General features: G+C 39.1%; 1 protein-coding gene across 1 annotated transcript; it reads left to right on the top strand.

Annotated features, from left to right (window-relative positions):
- The first annotated feature begins 1,562 nt into the window (after positions 1 to 1,562).
- On the top strand, positions 1,563 to 8,138 carry LOC126262349 (NPC intracellular cholesterol transporter 1-like). Its single transcript, XM_049958922.1, has one exon. The coding sequence runs from the start codon at positions 1,801 to 1,803 to the stop codon at positions 5,746 to 5,748; it is 3,948 nt and encodes a 1,315-aa protein (XP_049814879.1). The 5' UTR covers positions 1,563 to 1,800; the 3' UTR covers positions 5,749 to 8,138.
- The last annotated feature ends 16,585 nt before the right edge of the window (positions 8,139 to 24,723 follow it).

Below are 24,723 nucleotides of genomic sequence, written 5' to 3'. Positions count from 1 at the left end.
CGAGCATTTTGCACAAACTACTGCCAATGCAAGCCAGGATCCAGCGTTTCGTCACAACTATGCGACTGTTGAGAGGGAAAAGTTGGACTTTAGGCCGAACAGTTCTGAGGCCTACAACTCCCCTTTCTCGAAGTGGGAGCTCGAATCGGCACTGACTGAGACTTCTGACATTGCACCTGGTCACAAGCACATCCGGTACTGCGTGCTTCACCATCTGCCAGCGGGGTCAAAGGAAATCCTCCTCAAATGTTTTTATCTAATATGGCAGACAGGTGTATTCCCCAACTCGTGGAGGGAGGCAATTGTAATCCTTCTCCTCAAACCAGAAAAGGACCACACATGTCCCAGTAGTTATCAGAGTATCGCCTTGACGAGCTGTGTAGGAAAGACCCTGGAACAGATGGTTAACAGTCGTCTGGTCTGGCTTTTAGCGACCAGGCAACTCCTTAGCCGCTCTCAGTGTGGATTCCGAAAGTTTTGGTCCGCAGTCGACAACCTGACCCTTGAAGGGGCTATTCAGCAGGTTTTCCTCCGTCAGCATCACTGAATCGGCAGATTCTTTGATATCACTTAGGATACGATACTACTTGGAGACGCATTCTCACACAACTGCATCAATGGTGCTTTCGTGGGCACCTCCCCATTTTCATTCGGTCTTTCCTGTCTCAGCGGTTTTTTCGGACCTGAGAGGGCTCAAGTAGTAAATCTAAGTACTTGAGCCCCATCTTATTCTGTTACTCGCTCCTGTGGACGGGAAAGCGTTATGCAGGTCTTGGAGTCACTCATATCCATCTAGAAAAGTTTTTACTGAGTTTAACAAAGGCGATGTTAGCATGATGTATTCGATGATGTCCTTTGGCTACACTGTCTAAAGGATCGGTCTAAGAAATACCAAATTAAGATCAGTCTGAAGATGCCTAAATAAGGCTAAACGCGTAGTTGAAAAATAATAAAATTGCAACCAAGACTGTTTTTAACCAATAAAAGTGCTTAACCACTGACACATTAAAAACTTTGTGCTAATAAGAGTGAATTTATTAAATATTGTTCTCCTAAATAAAAGTATCTGCTTCAATGTCGTGTGTGCATGTGTTACGGACTTTGTGGATATAACAGCTTGAGTGCTCGCACTTGCTCTTTAACTGTGCTACTTTTGAGCGAGTGAAGTACCAAACATATATTAAATGATATTTACTATGAAAGACAAGACAACAGAAATTATTAAACGTGCCCCAGTTTCTTATATTGTTTTTGTTTCCTTTCATTTTTTCCAGATTGAAATGTTTTTGTTGAGACTGGCACTAGCATTTTCGCGTATTACTTAGCGGTTGTAAGTGTTTAGATTTCAGAGGTGTCAATTAGAATCTAGACTCTGCTTATTCCTCCTTATCCAAGTTTCTGAAATATTATTACTCTTGCAAGCGGCTGCCGCGTAGTTGATTTGTGTATTTGGTCTCTTATTTCCATGCAATGTCAAAAAAATCAGTATCTAGAAGGCGTTAATGTAGTCGCCAGCCAACGCTTTAGGTCACGTGAGTCTGCATCTGCCTGTCAGTCGTCAGAGTGTCAGTGTCTCAGTGATGAGTTAGGCGTTGAGACGTTGTGTGGAAGGAGAACAGCAACAGAAACAAGTAAATGTCAAACATATGTTCAGTGCTCCAGTCAGCTGATTCATCTGAAGATTCTTTGACGTGACAGCACAGTGATAGACTGAAATGCGGTAACGTTTGTGAAAGTGACATTGTAGTGATCGTAGCGTGATTTTGTAACATTTTGATAGCGAGGCGCAAAAAGTGAACCATGAATTTTGTCAGTTGCGCCGTAGTGTTCTTGTATATCTGGGCTTCGACTTTTGTATTTTCAAGTAATCACTGCGTGTGGTACGACCAGTGCCATGTCACCGAATTCGCACAGAATTGTCCTTACAATGGAACAGCCAAACCACTGAACGAAACAGGCACAAAATTGCTCCAAAAGTGGTGCCCTTCTTTTCTGCACAGGTTAAATTCCACATCGTATGCGACGTGCTGTAGTGTCAGTCAGTTGCAGAATTTAGATGCTAGCATCCAAATAGCTAGCAATCTCTTGAAGCGATGCCCTTCCTGCATGATGAACTTTGCAACTATTCTCTGCGAGTTTACTTGTGCCCCAAATCAAAATGAATTTGTGAAGATACTGCAGACTGAAAAAGATGGGAACGTGACTTACATCACTGCCATAGAAGTATTTGTAACGAACACGTACTTAAATGGAATTTTTAATTCCTGTTCTCATGTGTCAGTTCCATCGACTGGTGAGCGCGCGCTTGATATCATGTGTGGTGAATATGGTGCATCACGTTGTGACGCTCAGAAATGGTTCCAGTACATGGGGGACCCAACTTTGAATCCAGTGGCTCCGTTCCTCATTAAGTATTCCACCAGCAATGAGTCTGGGTTTATTCCTTTGGATCCTGGAGTCACACGATGTAATGAAAGTTTTGATGTGAATACTACTGCTTGCAGTTGTATTGATTGCACAGACAGTTGTCCTGCACCACCTCCCGTACCACCACCTGTACAACCTTTCACTATTTGTGGACTCGATGGTGGTGTTTTTATAATGATCCTGTTGTTTTCTCTTGGAACACTAACATTTTTGTCTGTTGTGACTTGCAAGCACTGCTGCTGCACAGATCAATCCACTGGTCATGAAAATGAGGTACCAAATGAACGCACTCCCCTTATGCAAAGCAAAAATCGTTCCACACAGTCGAGTAGCACACAGATAGCAAGTAGAGTTGGAGGTAAAGTGTATGGATTACTTGAACGTTTCTTTATGAAGTGGGGTGTCATTTGTGCATCGTACCCGTGGATGATTATATTTCTCAGTGTGTCATTTGTGATTGTTTTAGCAAGTGGTATACATTTCACGAAACTTACAACAGACCCAATTAAATTGTGGGTATCGCCCAGTAGTAGTGCAAGAGTAGAAAAGAACTATTTTGATGTCACCTTTGAACCGTTTTATCGTATGGAACAGATAATCCTTACAACAGTAGGACTTGACAAAATAATTCATCAAACATCTAATGGACCTGTGGAATTTGGTCCAGTGTTTAACAGAACATTCTTGTTAGAGGTGTATAAACTTCAGAGACAGATAGAATTGCTGGGTCAATCTGATGGTGTCAGTCTTGAAAAAATTTGTTTTGCCCCTCTCACATCTCCTTTTACAGGTCCTGCACAGGTTTCAGACTGTGCAGTACAAAGTATATGGGGCTATTACCAAGATGACTTAGATACTTTTAATTCTACAAGTGAGGAATCTAATTATACTGTAAACTATTTGGATCACTTTAAAGCTTGTAGTCAAAATCCTTATAATATCAATTGCTTAGCTCGTTTTAGGGGAGCAGTAGATCCTGCACTTGCTGTTGGTGGGTTTCTTAGTGATGAAAATAGTTTGTCAGAGAATCCAAATTATGAGAATGCCACAGCTCTCATACTTACGTTCGTTGTCAGAAACTATGAAAATGAAACAGCGCTGCAACCAGCACTGAAGTGGGAGAAACTTTTTATTGAGTTTATGAGAAACTGGACGCAAACAAAACCTCCCTTTATGGATGTAGCTTTCAATGCAGAACGATCAATTCAGGATGAATTGGAGCGCAGCTCAACAGCAGATGTAAAGACAGTTTTCATTAGTTATCTGGCAATGTTTTTGTATGTTGCTATTTCTTTAGGTAAAGTAACAGGATCCAAAATGGCAAATAACCCTGAAAATGTACTTGAAGACAGTACCCAAGCTGGAGGAAGGAATAGAGAGGATTCAAATTTGTGTAGTAAGATAATGAAAGATTTTGCGTTGTTGTTGATTAATGCAAAAATTTCACTTGGGCTGGGTGGTGTCCTTATTGTTCTTGCATCAGTAGCAGCGTCTGTAGGATTTTTTGGATACATACGTGTCCCAGTTACTATGATTATTATTGAAGTTATGCCTTTTCTTATTTTGGCTGTAGGTGTAGATAATGTGTTTATTATTGTGCAGTCATACCAGAGAAGCAAACGTTTTGAGAATGAGAGTCAAGCAGAGCACATTGGACGCATTATGTCACATGTAGGACCATCCATTTTACTTTCAACTTTAGCTGAGTGCTTGTGCTTTTTTCTTGGAACAACATCAGGCATGCCAGCAGTTCGTGAATTTGCGATGTATTCAGGTTTTGCTCTTCTTGTTGATTTTGTCCTTCAGGTGTCTTGCTTTGTCAGTTTACTGGCATTGGATTCTCGCAGACAAGAAGACAACCGTTTTGATATCTGTTGTTGTGTGCAGAGCTCACAGTCAGACTCCATTTCATCTGATGGTGTTCTGTATGAATTTTTTAGAACAAAATATGTTCCATTCTTAATGAATTCAGCTGTACGGGCTTTTGTGTTTGTTGCTTTCTTTGGATTTCTGTGTTTCAATATTGCTTTTATTCCCAATTTGGAAGTGGGTCTGGATCAAGAATTGTCTATGCCAAAGGATTCATATGTATCAAAATATTTTGAGTTTATGAAAAATTATTTGTCCATTGGACCTCCTGTGTATTTTGTTGTCCATGGGGACATTGATTACTCACAAGATTTTGTACAAAATTCCCTCTGTGGCAGTCAGTATTGTTACCATAACTCGCTTACAACTAAGATATTTAGTGCTTCAAGGCAGCCAAATATCACATACATAGCTCGACCAGCAACTTCGTGGATAGATGATTATTTTGATTGGTGTAGTATTGATAACTGTTGTAAATATTTTCCCAATAATGGCTCCTTCTGTCCAAATGACTATACTAAATGCAGATATTGTGATATCAAGCTAGATAACCATTATCGTCCTGAAGCAGGAGATTTTAAAAAGTATTTACCTTATTTCCTGGAAGACAATCCCACAACAACATGTGCGAAAGCTGGTCATGGCTCATATTCTAGTGCCGTTAACTACAAGTTTGATAATGGCACTTTGTCAGAGTTTAGAGCCAGTTATTTTATGAGTTATCATACAGTTCTGAAAAGTTCGAGAGATTATTATGAGGCTTTTGGGGCTGCAGTTTCTCTGTCAGCAAATATATCAAATGCAATAAATGAGGTGCTAAGAAACAACAGCGTTGATTCAGAAGTAATTGTCTTTCCATACAGTGTTTTTTATGTTTTCTATGAACAGTACCTAACGATGTGGCATGATACACTTAAAATCTTAGGTGTTTCTGTTGCAGGTATTTTCATTGTGACATTTGTTTTAATGAGCTTTGATATAGCATCAGCTCTGATATTGATGTTAACAATAATTGCAATTGTTGTTGACATTGCTGGAATAATGTACTGGTGGCACATCTCACTGAATGCAGTTTCACTTATTAACTTGGTGTTGTCCCTTGGAATATCAGTTGAATTTTGCTCACATCTCCTACATTTTTATATCCATTCAGATGAGAGCAACAGAGTGTTGAGAGTCTCAGATTCACTGACTAATATTGGGAGCTCAGTATTTTCTGGAATTACACTAACGAAATTTGTTGGCATAACAGTTTTAGCATTTGCAAACTCTCAGATATTTCAGGTTTTTTACTTCAGAATGTATCTTCTCATTATTCTTTTTGGAGCTGGACATGGTTTAATTTTCTTACCTGTTTTGCTAAGTTATATTGGTCCCTTGAGAACTAAAAGTGTACCCAGGAATGTGCGGATAAATTCAGAAATTGTAGGAGACAGCAGAATCAGCAGCTAGTTCACTGACATTTTATGTTGTTTGGTTGTGATTGATATTGTCATGAATTTATCCAGTGTACTAGAAGAGTTAGAAATATTCATAAATACTCTCTTACTGTACTCATTGTTGTAGACTTACCATGAAGAACCACGGAAGAGTTAGTCCAGGTAGACTACTAAATGTACATCGAAGGAAGGAATGTGAAAACAATTTTTTATATATATACACTGAGCTTTGATTCAGGAATTCAGTATTTTATAGCTCCAACTGTAGATGATTAGTGTATGTTTGTGTCACTGTTCCTAAATATTTTAAAACACAAGCAACTGTAGTCCAGTTATTATACAGCACCCAAGTAATTTTCAAAGCTTTCGGTACTGTATGCAGGCATATGTGTGTTATTTTACAATGATAGTCATGAAAGTTCTGTTAAAATACAGACAGTAAAATGGAAACATCACTTTAAGATAAAAATAACTGTGCCAGCTTGTTATTGGGTACTAGAAACTCTTGAGCATACCGCTTGTGGAGCTACAGAATGTCACTCATTTATTTTCTTCTCAAGAGTGATGAACATAAATTTGTGTATTCATTTTTATTGCAAGTAAAATGTTATGTTTTTAAGGTTTGAGATCAATTGCAGAAATTCACGACTATACAGTCATGTTTGGTGTGTTAAACGTGTTATGAAGTGCAGTCAGCATATGAAATTCATATTAGGTGTCATTCAGTTTTCCATCTCCAGCCCATATTGCATTGTCAGTTTATCTTGGAGAACATGAACAAAAAATGTTTTTAGAGAACATCAACAAAACAGGTTGTATATTATGCAAAAACTTGTATTCTTTACAATATCTTTCTACTTTGCTTCCTTGGACATTGGTAGATGGTTTGCTCCATGTAATTTTTTTAATAAAGGTAAATGTGTTTCTGTGTGTCATTTACAATGACATGAGAACAAACAACAGTGAAATTTCATAATGTAACATGAATTAAATAGCAGCTAGAGACTGGTATGGTTTCAGTTATGTATTTGTTCCATTTTTCAAGCCTTCTGGGCCCAATCAGTATCATAGTAACAGGGGTAGAATGAGAAAACACAGCTTTTTTCCTTAGAACCTGTACTTTAGTACCATATTATTTTCTGCTGTGATGTCAATGATATTGTTTTGTACCTTATTTGTTTAACATACCAGCACCATATACACACATCAATTAGCTTATGTGAGCAAACCCATATTACATCTAAGAACTATTATGTCAGACTCACTGCAACTGTTGTGGAAAAGTTTACTTACAACATAGCAACTATTTTTGTATTGTTTTAATGAGAGATACTCATGTTGTAATTTTTTATGTTAATTTTTGCATGTTCTTTATATTATAAGTCTCTGTTGTAATATTCAGTGTGTAACTTAATATTTACAGGCAGCTGCTTAGGCTTGTCATAGCTAGTGGTATTGCATTATGATTTTCTTTAACTATTTTCCACAATATCACCTACAGCGATAGAATACTAAGAATGATATCATAGGAATATTTAACCTGAAGTCCTCAGTTTCTTTAATGTAATAATGGAGCTGCCCTTTTTTCATTTGGTGAAAAATATAAAATGTGCAGTGATATAAATGGCAGAAGAGTGAATTCTCATAAGGTAAACATGTTAATAAGAATATGGCCCAAAGTTTCATTTTTCATGTGTCTTTGCAATGATTTTAAAAGCTACTTGACAAAACCTGCATTCTATAAATCATTTGCTGAGAGTGCACGCCATAAAATATGTGAATACATTTTTTGATTCACATGTGTAGTAATGCATTTGACAGTTCACTGAGAATTAATGGTTAAGAGATGAGTGGTGGAGATAGGAATATTGAAAAGCTTCTTATTTACCTCCTCACCACCAAAAGTGCTGTCAAGATTATACAGGCTGGGCACTCAATTAGGATAGAATTTTCATTCCATGTGAATGGGATGGTGATTCTTAAAGAGGCGAGTTGTTATATCCAAACTGAACTTTTCACTCTGCAGCAGATTGCACACTGATATGAAACTTCCTGATTAAAACTGTGTGCAGGACTGAGACTCGAATGTGGGACCTTTGCCTTCTGTGGGCAAGTATTTTACCAACTGGGCTACCCAACCACCTGAGCTTGAGCCTGGATAGCTCAGTTGTTAGGGCACATGCCCGAAAAAGACAAAGGTCACGAGTTTGAATCTCTGCCCAGCACAAAGTTTGAAACTTTTATTTTGTCTTCCACATTCATAGCAACACTTCCTACAGTATAACAGTTAATAAGTTCATTAAACCTAATAGTAAAAAGTAATGATCAAGCAAACTAATTAAACAAAACTGGCATTAGTTCTTTTGTTTGTTGCTCTGAGATAAACTATGTCATTAGGTAGTTGTTCTTCACCAGAATCTCAAACCATAGCTTCAGTTTCTTTTTCCTTTCATTTCTGTTCCATTGACTCCATGTTTTCGATTACTTTGTGAATCTCTTATTTGTGATTGTTTGTTGTTCTCATTGTCTTAGATATTGTGTACAAAAATTATGGTTTGTGCCAAATATATTGAGGTTGGAATAAAGCAACCTGCTTATACTGCTTAGGATGTAATAAGTGTACAAAGATAAATTATAAATCTCACAGATAATGGTATGCAAGTTAGATATGTATTAGATATAAACACTGATTGTGTTTCAGAAGACTGGATTGTCTTGTTTGATGTACAGCCACAATCATGAGATGTGGTACTGAATTTGTCTTACCTAACCACAAATCTTCTCTTTGTGAATGAAGAGGCAGCAAATATAGGACTTAAGTTGTGAAACACTGATCATAATCCTTTTTCCATATAGCTGAATGGCAGGGTCAGCCCTGCGGCAAAAGTAAAATAGTATTAAGAGCAGTTACTTCTTGTTTCTTGTGCCGTTGATTTTACTTAGTATGTACCTATGTTCTAACAACGATTATAAAAAAAATGGAGTAATGTATGTATCAGTTGCGTAAATATAGTGTGTTTAGTTGTAGTTCATTGTATTTGAACAATAGTTTGTATGATCACTGCAAATTATATCTGAATGGTAGGAACTGTTATTTTTAATAGTTGCTCATATTTCTAAAACTGCTTCAGCTGTTAAGAGTAAACCGTCCCTTGGCAAATCAGTAGTGATTATAACAACAAAAGTTAAGGTGTCTTGTTTTAGAGTCAGTCAAAGATTTCTCATGGGATGATTTTCATGCTCGTGATGACTAGGAGTCGAAGAGTTTTGGAAATAACAATGCTAGCTAGAGTTAACATAAAGGTGGCATTAAAAAAAAATGAATTTAGACCTAACTGAAAACTCGTGCCTCAGGTATTTTAATAAGTCAAGGCTGTGACAGTGATTCTTTTGTAGAAGTGTTAACTGCTTCTGTAAAGCTGCCATGTAAATTATTTAGCAGACTGAATTTCGATAATTTGTAATGTGCTGTATTTTATATTAATTACATACCAAAGAAAGAATCTCTATTAAATATTTTTTTTTAAAAAAATCTAGACTCTGGAGTCATATCATTCGCACAGGAAGTATCCCTCCGTTACCACATATATCACTAGTTTGCATTTCTTTTGTGGGACTGTAACTCAAAACTAATTAAAAGTGAACTGTGCACGTAACTTTCCTGAATCACTTTAAATGAAAGTTAAAATGGTTTTTCAATAATTCAATGGATCATTGCTCTATTTCGAACCACCCTGCTATCAAAAGTGTGATAAAATTAATCATCCTTATGTTCTTGGTGATATTTACATTGCATATTATACAAGTTATATGTTCTAAGTTTTAAAACCAGTTAAATTAACATAAAGTGAACGTCATTTTCATATTAGTAAACACTGCAGAGCGAGGTTACAATTTATGTGGGGAGCTGAACGTCCATCAGCAGCATGTTTTACATGACTATGACATGAAATTGAAGTGCTGCATCAACCACAAATGAATTGTTCAAGAGTTAAATCAGCATTTTAAAAAAATACTGGACTATAAAAAACATTAAGTATTACATGAAGAACTGACGTGTTTGTAGCAGCAGTTCCCAATTACAATTGCAATTCTTTCTCAAAAGATTGTTTCAGTGTGCATAATCATGTGTGATACACATTTTTGCTGCCCCAACTGCTAGCATCCAGAAAAACCCATTACATTCAATATCTGGCTCTTACATACTGCATTTTGTCTTAAAGAAAAATTACCCCCCTCTGTATCAGTCTTTCAGTGAAAGACTTAAATTTCCGCAGGAGCTGCTTGATGACGTAGAGGTAGTACAATGTTGTTATAGAAAGGCAAATCTGCAGCTTGCTAAATGTTGAGTTACCATTTTATCCATGACAGTTTGAGAACACTGCAGCTGAAGACACTGGCCATAACACTGATCAAGCACTCTTCAGTCACCTGCATCTGTAACTGATTACAGCTATTATTACTATAAAAATGAGCTCCATTGTCACTGATAGTAAAACAGCAGAGCTGTGTATTTACCTTGTTTCCACTTCCCTAAGTCCTATAGTACTGCATTCAGGGGCAGCTCTTTGTATTCTCCAAGAACATTCACACCCCAGAAAAGAGACATCAAAATGATCTGCAGTGTCACTTTTTGGGATTATGTGCAGGCTGGTGTTCAAAATGTACATGAATTTTTAACTTTGCCTTCCCTATACATTTTGATGCTGTCAAAACTAAATGTAAAGTTATTTACAGTTACGTTGGTTTCATTTTCAATGGGCTTCCAGCAAAGCTGAAAAATTTCTGTGCTAAACTATTGAATTTCAGAGAAGCTTTTGTGGGACACAGTACTTTTCTTGCTGTACTGCAATTTCTAACTGTAATTTACAGCCTTTAACAATATTTTGTTATTTGTATATACTGCCACAAATCTGAGATTTTTTAATTTTTTAACTGTATATATAGTGACTCCTTCTGTGATATAATAATTTTGACTCTCGTTGTCCTATGGAGAAAAAGAAAAAAAAGCACTACACTGGCTCCCAAAGTTGAAGGAAAGCAAATATAAACCAGGAAGCTGACCCTCCCTCCTCAGATGTCATCAAAAAAAATCGGTGTAGTAATCCGTGTGGCCTCCAAAATTCTCCAACCAGTCCCAAACAGTTGTTTCAGCTCCAGCCACCGTTGCTTGTTGTATGTGTCCGAAATTGTTAACCTATCACTTACAGTTAAAATGCCTTGTGCAACTTGGATGATTTTATGTGTACCACGATTCAGATGGATGTTAGTGACACATGCTGCTGATAGATGTTTCTTGTGGTAAAAATTGAAATCGTTTTACAAGTAATGCATATTAACAGTGGATATAAATACCAGTTATCAAAAATACCTCAAACAGTTATGGTACTACAGCTGCTGTTGCTACTAACCTACAGGATTGTTTTATCACAGTGGTTAGTATGTCCCAGAGGTGACAAGAAAACAAAATCTGAGTATTTAGTATGTTTTGTCTATCACTTAGGTCATAAAAGAGAGAAGTAGCAATGACAATTGTACAGTTTATAGTACCTGACAAGACTGCAGGAGAAACAATCCACAGTCTGTAGCTAATTGTCCATATATTTTCTGAAGTAATTTAATTGAATTCGTGGTATTATTGATGTTGAATATGAAGTTGACACTTCATATTGTGTTGTGTGGTCTATCTCAAAACGAAATTACACTGAAATTCTCACCCAGTGGAAATAGGAAGGTTTTAGGGTTTACTGGTTAAAGCTTCTGTACTAAAATAGACTAAATGAGAATCGATTTGAACCTGTGAATGATAACACAATGAAAAATGAATAGTGATTACAACAACAACACAAACTACTACTAAAGTGTTAAAAATGAGAAAAAAGAAACATTCCATAATTCTATATGAAAACATCTTGGGCTTTCATACGAGTGGCTGCGTTCGAATTCTGACATATGAATGAGCGTCATTCTCATCATCTTTGCCCAGATAGAATCCCAAGATGATTTCATTAGCAGTACTAACAGGGAAAGCTTTCCTCCATGTATATTCTAGAGTTGGGTTGAAAATCTGCTAGAACACATCAAGATACTATCAAATGAGGAAAAGAGTTATTTTGAAGATGATATCATCTAGTTACATACTTTATCTATTAGTATACAACAGGAAATCAGCACATGTAAGTGAAGAAGTGCACAAAATTAAGGAAAGAAATTGGTACGATATAATTAGCACTACCTAACTTGATATCCAGTACTTTAAACCCATTGTAAAGCATACAAAGCTGCGAAGCACCTAAATAAACTGTGGCATAACTATCTGATTAAAACACACCATCTAGTGGGCATTAATATGGGGTGTGTTCACTCTTTGCTGTTATGGCAGTTAGAACTCTGCTGGGGATCAGTTTCATTGTGATGTCTGTGGATGAATGGCAGTCCATTCCTCCTCAAGAGCCGAAACGAGAGAAGGCAGTTATGCTGGAGATTGGAGTCTGAGGCAGTCAGAATTCTAACTCACCCCAAAGGTCTTTCTTTGTGTTCAGATTGGGACTTGGGGCAGATGGTCAATTTTAAGAATGTTGTTGTTTCTTGCTAAAGCAAGATAAAAGAGATTTAATTTGTTTTTGACAGTGGAATGTAACTGGATAGATAAGAAAAATCTACTCACCAAGTGGCAGCAGGAGAACATACATATAAAAAAGGCTTTACTGATGCAAGCTTTTGGCGCCAGTGTCTCCTTCTCACAGAAGGCTTGAAAGGGAAGGAAAAGGGGTGAAGGGAAGGGAACTATAGATGTTTAAGAAAAGGGCTAGAGTTTGGAAAAGTCACTCAGAACTGTGGGTCAGGGGGGACTTAGGGGATGGGATGAGAAGGAAATACTGATTGTTGAGGACTACACTGGATGAGATTTGAAAATCTGAGAGCTTATAGGTGGAAGACAAGGTAATATGCAAGACAGTGATCACTGCTAAAACATTGTGCATGAGTTAATAAGAGTGAAAAGTGGAGTGAATTGTACGTAACAGAGGTGGGATCAGGGCAGTGGAAAGTAGACATGTCAGCAAATGAAACATGTAGAAAACTAAAATGGAGTGAAGAAAGGACTAGTTACTGTGAAGAGGCAGCCGCGGTGGTCTAGCGGTTCTAGGCGCTCTGTCCGAAGCCGCGAGACTGCTACGGTCGCAGGTTCGAATCCTGCCTCGGGCATGGATGTGTGTGATGTCCTTAGGTTAGTTAGGTTTAAGTAGTTCTAAGTTCTAGGGGACTGATGACCATAGATATTAAGTCCCATACTGCTCAGAGCTATTTGAACCATTTTACTGTGAAGAAATGCTGATATGGAAGAAGTTAATGTAAATTAATCCCAGGAGGTTTGTGTGAGAACCAAGGACATGTTGTGCTGGTTTCGACCTGCAGAGTTCGGAGAAACTGGTGTCCGGGAGAAGAATCCAGATGGCAAGTATGGTGAACAGGCACCGAGGTTGCAACTGTCATGTTGTAGAGCATGCTTTGGAACAGGATATTGTGTGTTACCAGTATACACCCTCAGCCTTGGCCCATTCATACTAATTAATAACTTGGTGGTACTCATCCAGTGTAAAAGACTGAACAGTGTTTACATAACACCTGGTATATGACATGTAAACATTGTTTGGCCTTTTACATTTGCATGGTTACAACTGAGTTATCAGTTTGGATGAATGGGCATAGGCTGAGGGTTGTTTTGTTTCCCAACACAAATTGTCAGAAGGTTTTCATCCACATCCAACCCTACAGTTTGCTGAGAGACGTGGTTTTCATGAGTGGTGAGTAAGGCAATGGCACTTCAGTTTGGTGGTATTACTCAGCACTATTTGATGCATGTATCTAGTTTTATTTGTATTATTTGCTCTGGGTGTGAGAGTTAATTGTGAAAGCTAGGGTATGTGATGTTGAGACTTACTTTTGTGAAGCCACAGAGACCTGTAGTCTCATCTTTGTTTAGAGAGGTAATGGTGGACATGATAATTTAGAGCCAGTGAGGTGTCCATTTTGTAATTTGTCTGGACACAATTTGCTATATACCAGAGCTGTAGCAGCTACTTGTTCTATGTGCTGGGAAATTGGGTGATCTGGCTGGCAGTTGTACTGAGTGTAGATCTCTCTCTCTCTCTAGCAGTTGAATTAAGATAGAAGTAGAGTATGCAAAATTTTGGAAACATGTGGTGCTGCTGCTGGTGGTGGTGCTGCTGCTGCTGCTGCTGCCACTACCATGGATGCAGTTGCTGCTTTAGCTCAGCAAGTGCAGCATGAGAGCCAGTGTATACCATCTACACACAATACCCTGTTGCAGAGCATGCTCTACAACATGACAGTTGTGACCTCGGTGCCTGTTTCACCACATATGCTATCTGGATTCTTCCCACAGACACGAGTTTCTCAGAACTCCACAGGTGGGAACTAGCACTACATGTCCTTGGTTCTCGCCACCCAACTGGCATTAATTTATGTTCCATCTTAGCATTTCTTCACAGTAACTACTCTTGTCTTCATTCTGTTTTAACTTTCTACATCTTTCATTTGCTGACCTGTCTATTTTTTGCTGTCCCACTCCCACTACTGTTACAAACAATGTACCTAGCTTTTCACTCTTCACTCATGCACGATGTTTGAGCAGTAATCTCTGACGTGCACATTACCCTGTCTTCCACCTTTAAGCTCTCAGGTTTTCAATTCTCATCCGGTGCAGTCTCGAACAGTCTGTCTTTTTTTTTCTCATTCCATCTGGTAAGTCTTCCTTGACCCAGAGTTCTGGGTGGCTTTTTTGAGCTCTACCCCTTTTCCCCTTATCCTAAACCTCTGTAGTTCTTCCCCACCCCCCCCTCCCACACACACACACACACACACACACACACACACACACACACTCCTTCCTCTTTGTGCCTTCTGCTGGAAGGAGGAGGTGCCACTGGCTCCAAAAGCTTGCATAAATAAAGCACATTTTTTTATATGTGTGTTCTCCTGCTGCTATTTGGTGAGTAGGTCTTTTATCTATTCATTTCCATTACAGAATTAATTTATTAAAATATATTTTGATGTTACATATAACATTCATGTGCGTTTTTTTTTTTTTTGGGGGGGGGGGGGGGAGGGGGTGCAAATGACATCCCACACCTGTAGAGATTTACTGGATGAGTCAAGTACTAAGCAAAAGCCATTGTCTGAGAGATGATGCTTTATGACAGGCTTCATTGTCATGATACTATTAACAACTCCAAAGTGTTTCTTTGCTGTAAAATACGTTCATATCCTTCCACATTTAGCATTTACATACCTTATCACTGCCTTCTCCATACTTCACTGTAGGCACCAAACATGGCAGCAGGTAACTTTCTCTGGGATTTTGCTGAACTCAAACCCTTCTATCAGATCACCACAGAGTGTAGTGTGTTTCATCACTGTAAATCATTAATTTCCAATCATCCGCTGTCCAGTGTCATATCTCTTTACACCACATCAAGTGTTGCTTAGCACTGACCACAGAAATGTTTCACTTATGAGGAGCTCCCCCCTCCCCCCGCCCCCATTAACCATGGACCTTGCCGTTGGTGGGGAGGCTTGCGTGCCTCAGCGATACAGATGGCCGTACCGTAGGTGCAACCACAACAGAGGGGTATCTGTTGAGAGGCCAGACAAACATGTGGTTCCTGAAGAGGGGCAGCAGCCTTTTCAGTAGTTGCAGGGGCAACAGTCTGGATGATTGACTGATCTGGCCTTGTAACATTAACCAAAACGGCCTTGCTGTTCTGGTACTGCGAACGGCTGAAAGCAAGGGGAAACTACAGCCGTAATTTTTCCCGAGGACATGCAGCTTTACTGTATGATTAAATGATGATGGCGTCCTCTTGGGTAAAATATTCCGGAGGTAAAATAGTCCCCCATTCGGATCTCCGGGCTGGGACTACTCAAGAGGACGTCGTTATCAGGAGAAAGAAAACTGGCATTCTACGGATCGGAGCGTGGAATGTCAGATCCCTTAATCGGGCAGGTAGGTTAGAAAATTTAAAAAGGGAAATGGATAGGTTAAAGTTAGATATAATGGGAATTAGTGAAGTTCGGTGGCAGGAGGAAGAAGCCTTTTGGTCAGGTGATTACAGAGTTATAAATACAAAATCAAATAGGGGTCATGCAGGAGTAGGTTTCATAATGAATAAAAAAATAGGAGTGCAGGTTAGCTACTGCAAGCAGCATAGTGAACGCATTATTGTGGCCAAGATACACAAAGCCCATGCCTACTGCAGTAGTACAAGTTTATATGCCAACTAGCTCTGCAGATGATGAAGAAATTGATGAAATGTATGACGAGATAAAAGAAATTATTCAGGTAGTGAAGGGAGACGAAAATTTAATAGTCATGGGTGACTGGAATTCGTCAGTAGGAAAAGGGAGAGAAGGAAACATAGTAGGTGAATATGGATTGGGGGGAAGAAATGGAAGAGGAAGCCGCCTTGTAGAATTTTGCACAGAGCATAACTTAATCATAGCTAACACTTGGTTCAAGAATCATAAAAGAAGGTTGTATACCTGGAAGAATCCTGGAGATACTAAAAGGTATCAGATAGATTATATAATGGTAAGACAGAGATTTAGGAACCAGGTTTTAAATTGTAAGACATTTCCAGGGGCAGATGTGAACTCTGACCACAATCTATTGGTTATGAACTGCAGATTGAAACTGAAGAAACTGCAAAAAGGTGGGAATTTAAGGAGATGGGACCTGGATAAACTGAAAGAACCAGAGGTTGTAGAGAGTTTCAGGGAGAGCATAAGGGAACAATTGACAGGAATGGGGGAAAGAAATACAGTAGAAGAAGAATGGGTAGCTCTGAGGGATGAAGTAGTGAAGGCAGCAGAGGATCAAGTAGGTAAAAAGACGAGGGCTCTTAGAAATCCTTGGGTAACAGAAGAAATATTGAATTTAATTGATGAAAGGAGAAAATATAAAAATGCAGTAAATGAAGCAGGCAAAAAGGAATACAAACGTCTCAAAAATGAGATTGACAGGAAGTGCAAAATGGCTAAGCAGGGATGGCTAGAGGACAAATGTAAGGATGTAGAGGCTTGTCTCACTAGGGGTAAGATAGATACTGCCTACAGGAAAATTAAAGAGACCTTTGGAGAGAAGAGAACCACTTGTATGAATATCAACAGCTCAGATGGCAACCCAGTTCTAAGCAAAGAAGGGAAGGCAGAAAGGTGGAAGGAGTATATAGAGGGTTTATACAAGGGCGATGTACTTGAGAACAATATTATGGAAATGGAAGAGGATGTAGAGGAAGATGAAATGGGAGATAAGATACTGCGTGAAGAGTTTGACAGAGCACTGAAAGACCTGAGTCGAAACAAGGCCGCGGGAGTAGACAACATTCCATTAGAACTACTGATGGCCTTGGGAGAGCCAGTCCTGACAAAACTCTACCATCTGGTGAGCAAGATGTATGAGACAGGCGAAATACCCACAGACTTCAAGAAGGATATAATAATTACAATCCCAAAGAAAGCAGGTGTTGACAGATGTGAAAATCACCGAACTATCAGTTTAATAAGTCACAGCTGCAAAATACTAATGCGAATTCTTTACAGACGAATGGAAAAACTGGTAGAAGCGGACCTCAGGGAAGATCAGTTTGGATTCCGTAGAAATGTTGGAACATGTGAGGCAATACTAACCTTATGACTTATCTTAGAAGAATGATTAAGAAAAGGCAAACCTACTTTTCTAGCATTTGTAGACTTAGAGAAAGCTTTTGAAAACGTTAACTGGAATACTCTCTTTCAAATTCTAAAGGTGGTAGGGGTAAAATACAGGGAGCGAAAGGCTGTTTACAATTTGTACAGAAACCAGATGGCAGTTGTAAGAGTCGAGGGGCATGAAAGGGAAGCAGTGGTTGGGAAAGGAGTGAGACAGGGTTGTAGCCTCTCCCCGATGTTATTCAATCTGTATATTGAGCAAGCAGTAAAGGAAACAAAAGAAAAATTCGGAGTAGGTATTAAAATTCATGGAGAAGAAGTAAAAACTTTCAGGTTCGCCGATGACATTGTAATTCTGTCAGAGACAGCAAAGGACTTGGAAGAGCAGTTGAACGGAATGGACAGTGTCTTGAAAGGAGGATATGAGATGAACATCAACAAAAGCAAAACGAGGATAATGGAATGTAGTCAAATTAAATCGGGTGATGCTGAGGGGATTAGATTAGGAAATGACACTTAAAGTAGTAAAGGAGTTTTGCTATTTGGGGAGCAAAATAACTGATGATGGTCGAAGTAGAGAGGATATAAAATGTAGACTGGCAATGGCAAGGAAATCGTTTCTGAAGAAGAGAAATTTGTTAACATCGAGTATAGATTTAAGTGTCAGGAAGTCGTTTCTGAAAGTATTTGTATGGAGTGTAGCCATGTATGGAAGTGAAACATGGACGATAACCAGTTTGGACAAGAAGAGAATAGAAGCTTTCGAAATGTGGTGCTACAGAAGAATGCTGAAGATAAGGTGGGTAGATCACGTAACTAATGAGGAGGTATTGAATAGGATTGGGGAGAAGAGAAGTTTGTGGCACAACTTGACTAGAAGAAGGGATCGGTTGGTAGGACATGTTTTGAGGCATCAAGGGATCACAAATTTAGCATTGGAGGGCAGCGTGGAGGGTAAAAATCGTAGAGGGAGACCAAGAGATCAATACACTAAGCAGATTCAGAAGGATGTAGGTTGCAGTAGGTACTGGGAGATGAAGAACCTTGCACAGGATAGAGTAGCATGGAGAGCTGCATCAAACCAGTCACAGGACTGAAGACCACAACAACAACAATGAGGAGCTCAACCATTCTACCCCATTCTGTTTTACTCCTTACACACAATTGCTGTGCTAACTGGACTCTTGTAACATTGTGAATTCATGAGTGATTACTTCTGCTATTTTCATATGATTTCTTACGACCACACTCCACATGGTTGACGGTCCCTGTCTCTCAGTAGATGTTGTCTGCCTGGTCTTGGTTTAGGTGTGGTTGTTCCTTCACACTTCCACTTCAGTCTCATCACAAACAGTTGACTTAAGCATTTTAGAACAGTTGAAAAGTCCCTGATGGATTTATTATTCAGGTGATGTCCAATGACTAGTCCACATTTGAAGCCACTATGCCCTCCTGACTAATACTTTCTGCTGTTACTGCTTCTCTACTGACAGCAAAATCTTCTCTGCCTCCTTTTATACTGGATGATTTTCCTCTTGTGATATCTAATAGTCAACATCATTTTAAAAACACCACTGAAGTTATTATGGGGGAAGCAGTGAAAAATACACTGAAGTGTATTTGAAGGGATACCTCCTAATATTTTGCTCTGGGTGTTGTAGCAGCTTGACATGGCATGGACTCAGCAAGTTGTTCGAAATCCCCTGCAGAAATATCGAGCCATGCTGCCCCTATAGCCATCCGCAATTGTGCAGGATTTTGTGCGTGGACTGACTTCTCGATTATGTTCCATTAATGTTTGATGGGATTCATTTTGGGCAATCTGGGTGGCTAAATCATTTGCTTGAATTGCCCAGAATGTACTTCAAACCAGTTGTGAACAATTTTGGCTTGTGATATAGTGCATTGTCATCCATAAAAATTCCATCGTTGTTTAGGAACATGAAGTCCATGAATGGCTGCAAATGGTCTCCAAATAGCCAAACATAAACATTACCAACCAATGATTGGTTTAGCTGGACCAGACACAGCCCACATCATTGTGGATCCACTATTAGCTTGCACAGTGCCTTGTTGACAATGTGTGTTTCCATGGCTTCGTGGGGTCAGCGCCACGTTCCAAATGCACCATCAGGACTTACCAACTGAGATCAGAACTTGGTCATGATGTCAAGAGAGGTGCTGCAGGTGATGTCTTGCTGTTAGCAAAGGCATTCATGTTGGTGGTCTGGTGCCAAACTTCACCACACTGTCCTAACAGATATGTTTGTCATTCATCCCACACTGATTATTGCAGTTATTACATTCAGTGTTGCTTTTCTGTTAGCACAGATAACTCTATACAAATACCGTTGGTCTTGTCCCCAGTGAGAGGTAATGCTTGAAAACCGATATTCTCCGCACACTCTTAACGCTGTGATCTCAGAATATTGAATTCTCTAATGATTTCTGAAACGAGATGGCCCATGCATCTAGCTCCAATTTCCAGTACACATTCAAAATCTGTTAACTCCCATCATGTGGCCATAATCACATCAGAAACTTTTCACGGAAATCACCTGAGTACAAATAACAGCTTCGCCAATGCCCTGACCTTTTACCTTGTGTACGCAATACTATCACCATCTGTATGTATGCATATCATTATCCCATGACTATTGCCACCACAGTGTATTGGAGTTCCAGTGCAGCAATTAAATCCCTGCACATAAAATGAAAATGCATACTTTTTAGAAATTGAAGTGTCTGTCTAAACACTACCCAAGTAATTAGACAAGTATGTACACTTTTTCATATTTCTATTGCCAGGATAAAAACAACCAGGAATACTTTTCCCATGAATGATGTAAATCTTACAGCTTTATTATTTGCTGATTATCTGGTCATGATGTGCTGTATTGAAATGAAGGCCAAGCAATGGGATATCATTTAATACAGATTCCTGATAAATATGGAATAATACTTTTGACAAGTAAAGCTAAAATGATGGAATTCATAAAACACATAAGAGCTAAATTAATTATAAATAGCCAAATTATGGAAAAAACAATAAATTTTAAGTAACTGGGGTGTCATTTTAAGCATGCAAAGTTTCTTGATGCTGGTGAGGAACTCCATACATTTTAGTATTTCTGTGAAACAATAGTACAAACATTGAACAATGTGTAATGGGATCTTCTATTTATGTTATAAAAGGTCCCAATCAAAAATTGTTTCAGATTGATGTATTTTATACAGTAAGCAAACAAGCATATTAAATTATTTTTCTGTTTAAACTGAAGCATTCAAACAACAACCTTTAAAGCTTTCTGACTGCTGGAATCTGTCTACCATAATGGAACATGATTCTGGTTCCTTGTTTCACAGACACCACTTTTACTAACTGTTTATTATATTTCATTGCAGATTAATTTTTGTTGCAGTTCAATATCATTGCTATCCTTTGGCTGGCCCTCCTATGTGCATAAATGTATAGCACTATGTTTGTTCCCAAATGCCAGTGGCAGCTGGTAGTATGAGCAACTGACTGCTCAACAAAGTCATGGTGCCTATTTGTTACTGATAGATCTGGTCAGAAATATTTAATAGATACTGACTCAGATTTGAACATGCTACCAAGAACTTCAGCCCACTGCTGACTGCTCTCTGTTTATCTGCTACGAACAACTCATTCATTTCTACATATGGAACACAGTGGATAGTGTTAAACTTGGGACTGCACCATCCGTGTACGTGGAACTATACCATTACTGACGTTATGGAGCTGATAAGAGGAGCTGATCTTCAGGCACATTACCATGTTTTGCCAGATGTAGCCAATGCCAATCTGGTCAACAGCATTACCAGACTGATGGCAACAAGCTTTTGCGATGGCACATCGATGTGTAGTGCCAGGCTAGAACAGGCATGTGACAAGGAGTATGCTGCACTGTTGGGGCAATATCCAACCTTGACCAAGCCACCATGTGTTGGACATGGCACACAACATGGTATACCACATAAAAACCACAGACGGCCCACTAGTGACTTGTAGACCCAGGAGGCTGGTACCTGATCATTTGGCCATTGCGCCTTGGTGTGAGTGTAATGCTAGCACAACATTTTATTTGTGGAGTTCGTCACCATCAGCAGGTACCAGTGAGATTCCAGCTCAGGTTCTATCTTCAAGGTATGGTGCCACACACTTCTTTCATGTTATCATTTAAACGGATAACATCAGGAGACGTCATACCTAACATGAAGTTGTTGATAATTTTCAATCAGTTAAGTGTAATTATTCAGCTTGACCGTCTCAGACTTTTTCAGAGGGACCACTATAACGAATCTGAATTACTTCAGCAAATTGTTTAAATTAACTTTCTGCTAACTCGGAAGTAGGGAGAGACAAAAATTCAAACATTTGCGAACCATCAGTTTCATAAGTTTTGTGGTTTCTCAAAAGTTGGCATTTAGGATATTACCAGTGCTCTTGCCTTTAATTATCGATAACTCATCACTTCGAACTTCCGTAATTCCAGTATTCTCAACAAAACTCAGTCGTGAAGAAAAATAAATCTTTTTATTATAAAATCAGATTCAAAAGCAAATAACTTATTTCCACATAAATGTTCACTTCAGTTTTCTTGACATAAATAAATCACTTTTCATATTCAATGCTGTTGTCTTGTCCTGAGAGAGAGTAAGAAAGTGAGACGTGTTATGGGGATCTTACTTCGGTCGGTGAGTTCGATGACGTTAACTGGTGGTGGGCCTGCTGTATTCCGATTGCGGCTGAAATGCAAGCTTTGAGTGGTGCAGAGTACGGAACTCGGTAGGACTACAGGAAACAGGATGGAATTTTCTAAGTACAGATGTGAGTATATTTCATGGTAGTACCCCTGGCATTCTTCCCTGTTTACAAGTTCCCTTCTATAACCGACAGACTCTTCATTCTCCAAGTCTGCCATGCGTCCCACATTGACCAAGGCTAATGAAATATCCTAAGTCTGGTTCCTGCTGACGCGTGTTGTGGAGACGGCATCAAATGCTCGTTGCTGGTACTGCACTGCCTTATTTATACAGCTTCTTTTGCTCACTGCTCTTCTGAAAGGTGCGATGATGAAGCGTTGTGCATGGCTGATCTCGTAGTTGATGTGTGATACCAACCATATTTGTCTCTTCTGGAATATGTCCTCATTGCTACCCTGTAAATTACGGGAAGCTACAGTAATCATGTATGGGCGCTGATGACCATGCAGTTTAGCGCCCGAAAACCACACACACACACACACACACACACACACACACACACACAGAGTAATCATGTAGGTTGCTAATGCGTGTCACAAGAGCTGCAGAGCCAGCGTGCATTATCGATTCCAGATGTTGGTTTGCCGCTTCCGGTGTTCAAACGTGCAGCCTACCACCTCTGGCCAAGAGTTATTTTCTACGCTGTATTAATGAACTGGTCGCAATATTTTGACATTCGTGACACATCCCGTCTTCCTGGAAAAATTCTGCAAACTGGGGCCTCCGACATTCTAAAATTTTCGTGGAATAGTCGCGCATTGCTGTGGACTTTTCCTTAGTTTTAATTCCAGAACATCTTTGCATATGACAGTTTTAATTCCAGAACATCTTTGCATATGACAAAGTTCTTCAAAAAAGATTCATCACTCTACCTGGAACGCAGTTTCAGCATAATAAAATCTCTTCACTTAATACCAACACACATGAATGGGATCATTGCTACAATTACGCTGTAATATAGCAACACACATTATTGTGGATACCAGTCTATGTTGCATTGTCACCTAATACAAAACTCGTATTAACGTGGTACCTGCTAAAAATACGTCTACATCTGTTATACGATATGACTGATACCCTTGACCCCTCGTGATTTCATAGGGAATTTCTTATCTTTCAACGCCTCCTTAATTAGCTTAAGATACTTAACAACTTGTACATGATTTATCAAGTATAGCTTCAGTAGATCCTTCTGCTCATTCACAATGGCAGAAATCAAGAAATCGTATTCGCGTTCCAGTTCATTTAACACGATCGTAAGTTGTTCTAGTTGCTGTTCATGGTTATTAGAATCATGGCATGTTGCACATCCTTGCTCGTACTGATTCCGTATTCTTCCACATGAGCACTCTGCTTTCTAATCACTTCTGCAATAATCAACTCATTCACGTCACCGCATTTAGCACTTGACTGGCTCGCGTTTGTGACACTCTTGCTGTAGTTAATTGCCCTTTAGACAGTCGCAATAATTTTCTTTGTTGCTCTTCTAACACATCTATTTTTGCCTCAGAGCGAGATGCATCGCCTTCGTCTGGTGTACTAAAAAATATCTTGCTAGTCTCGCCAATTAATTCTTTTGCTTCCGTAATTTTCCCTACGCGCGATTTTATAGACTGCTGCGGGTCTTCGCACTCGCCTAAGCTTACCTTGACCTGATGCAACTTGGTAAGGCAATGCGTCACTGCTCTGTTGGCCATTTGTTGCGTTTGCTCAACCTTCTCGTGTAGGTCTCTTACGCTGAAAAAGCTAACATTCTCCAAGTTATACGTATATGCTGATTAAACTATGGTCGTTGTAAAATATTCTCGGTGCAGACTGGAACTGTTGTATTCATACGTCTTGTAACGGTGTTCCTCGTTCTGTGAGGCAGGACATCAACAAACTTCCAATAAGGCTGGTAACCCATTGTGCCTGCCTCGATGGCATCTGTAATAGAAAAAGACTCTCAGCTTACAGTTTGTACCCTTATTAATTCTTGCTGGGTAAATTTCGTTCACTATAGTACACAGCACTTCGTTTCACTTACACTAATCTAATATGAAATATCTTCCTGTTATTTCTCCTATTGGTCCCCATACCTCAGGAAAACCCTCTTAATATATTTGCATGTACCTTCATACATTTCTTTCCCTGTAATCGAATAATCACATTTGGTTCCTTCACATCGACAACATTATATGGTCCTCGCCATTGACTACCCAATTTCTGAGTGCATCCTCTTTGTACACTTCCATTACACATCAAAATGTGATCACGTTTTATGAAAACTTTGGGTTTCTGAGTGGTAGCATAACAATTTAATAGACACGTCAGAAAAAAGTTTTGCTTCACCCCTGTTCCCAGAACTCCTGAAGATAGACGATGACTGTGGATGTTGTATCACAGACACAGTCCCTTTGACTCTTCAGAGATGTCACTAAACCCGCCGTAAGTTGTAAACAACCATGCAAGGGCAGCGCCTATTAAGACG

The sequence above is a fragment of the Schistocerca nitens genome, chromosome 6, assembly GCF_023898315.1.
Source record: "Schistocerca nitens isolate TAMUIC-IGC-003100 chromosome 6, iqSchNite1.1, whole genome shotgun sequence".
Classification (NCBI taxonomy): Eukaryota; Metazoa; Arthropoda; class Insecta; order Orthoptera; family Acrididae; genus Schistocerca; species Schistocerca nitens.
The sequence above is the reverse complement of the archived record's forward strand: the minus strand, read 5'-3'. Positions and strand labels throughout refer to the sequence as shown.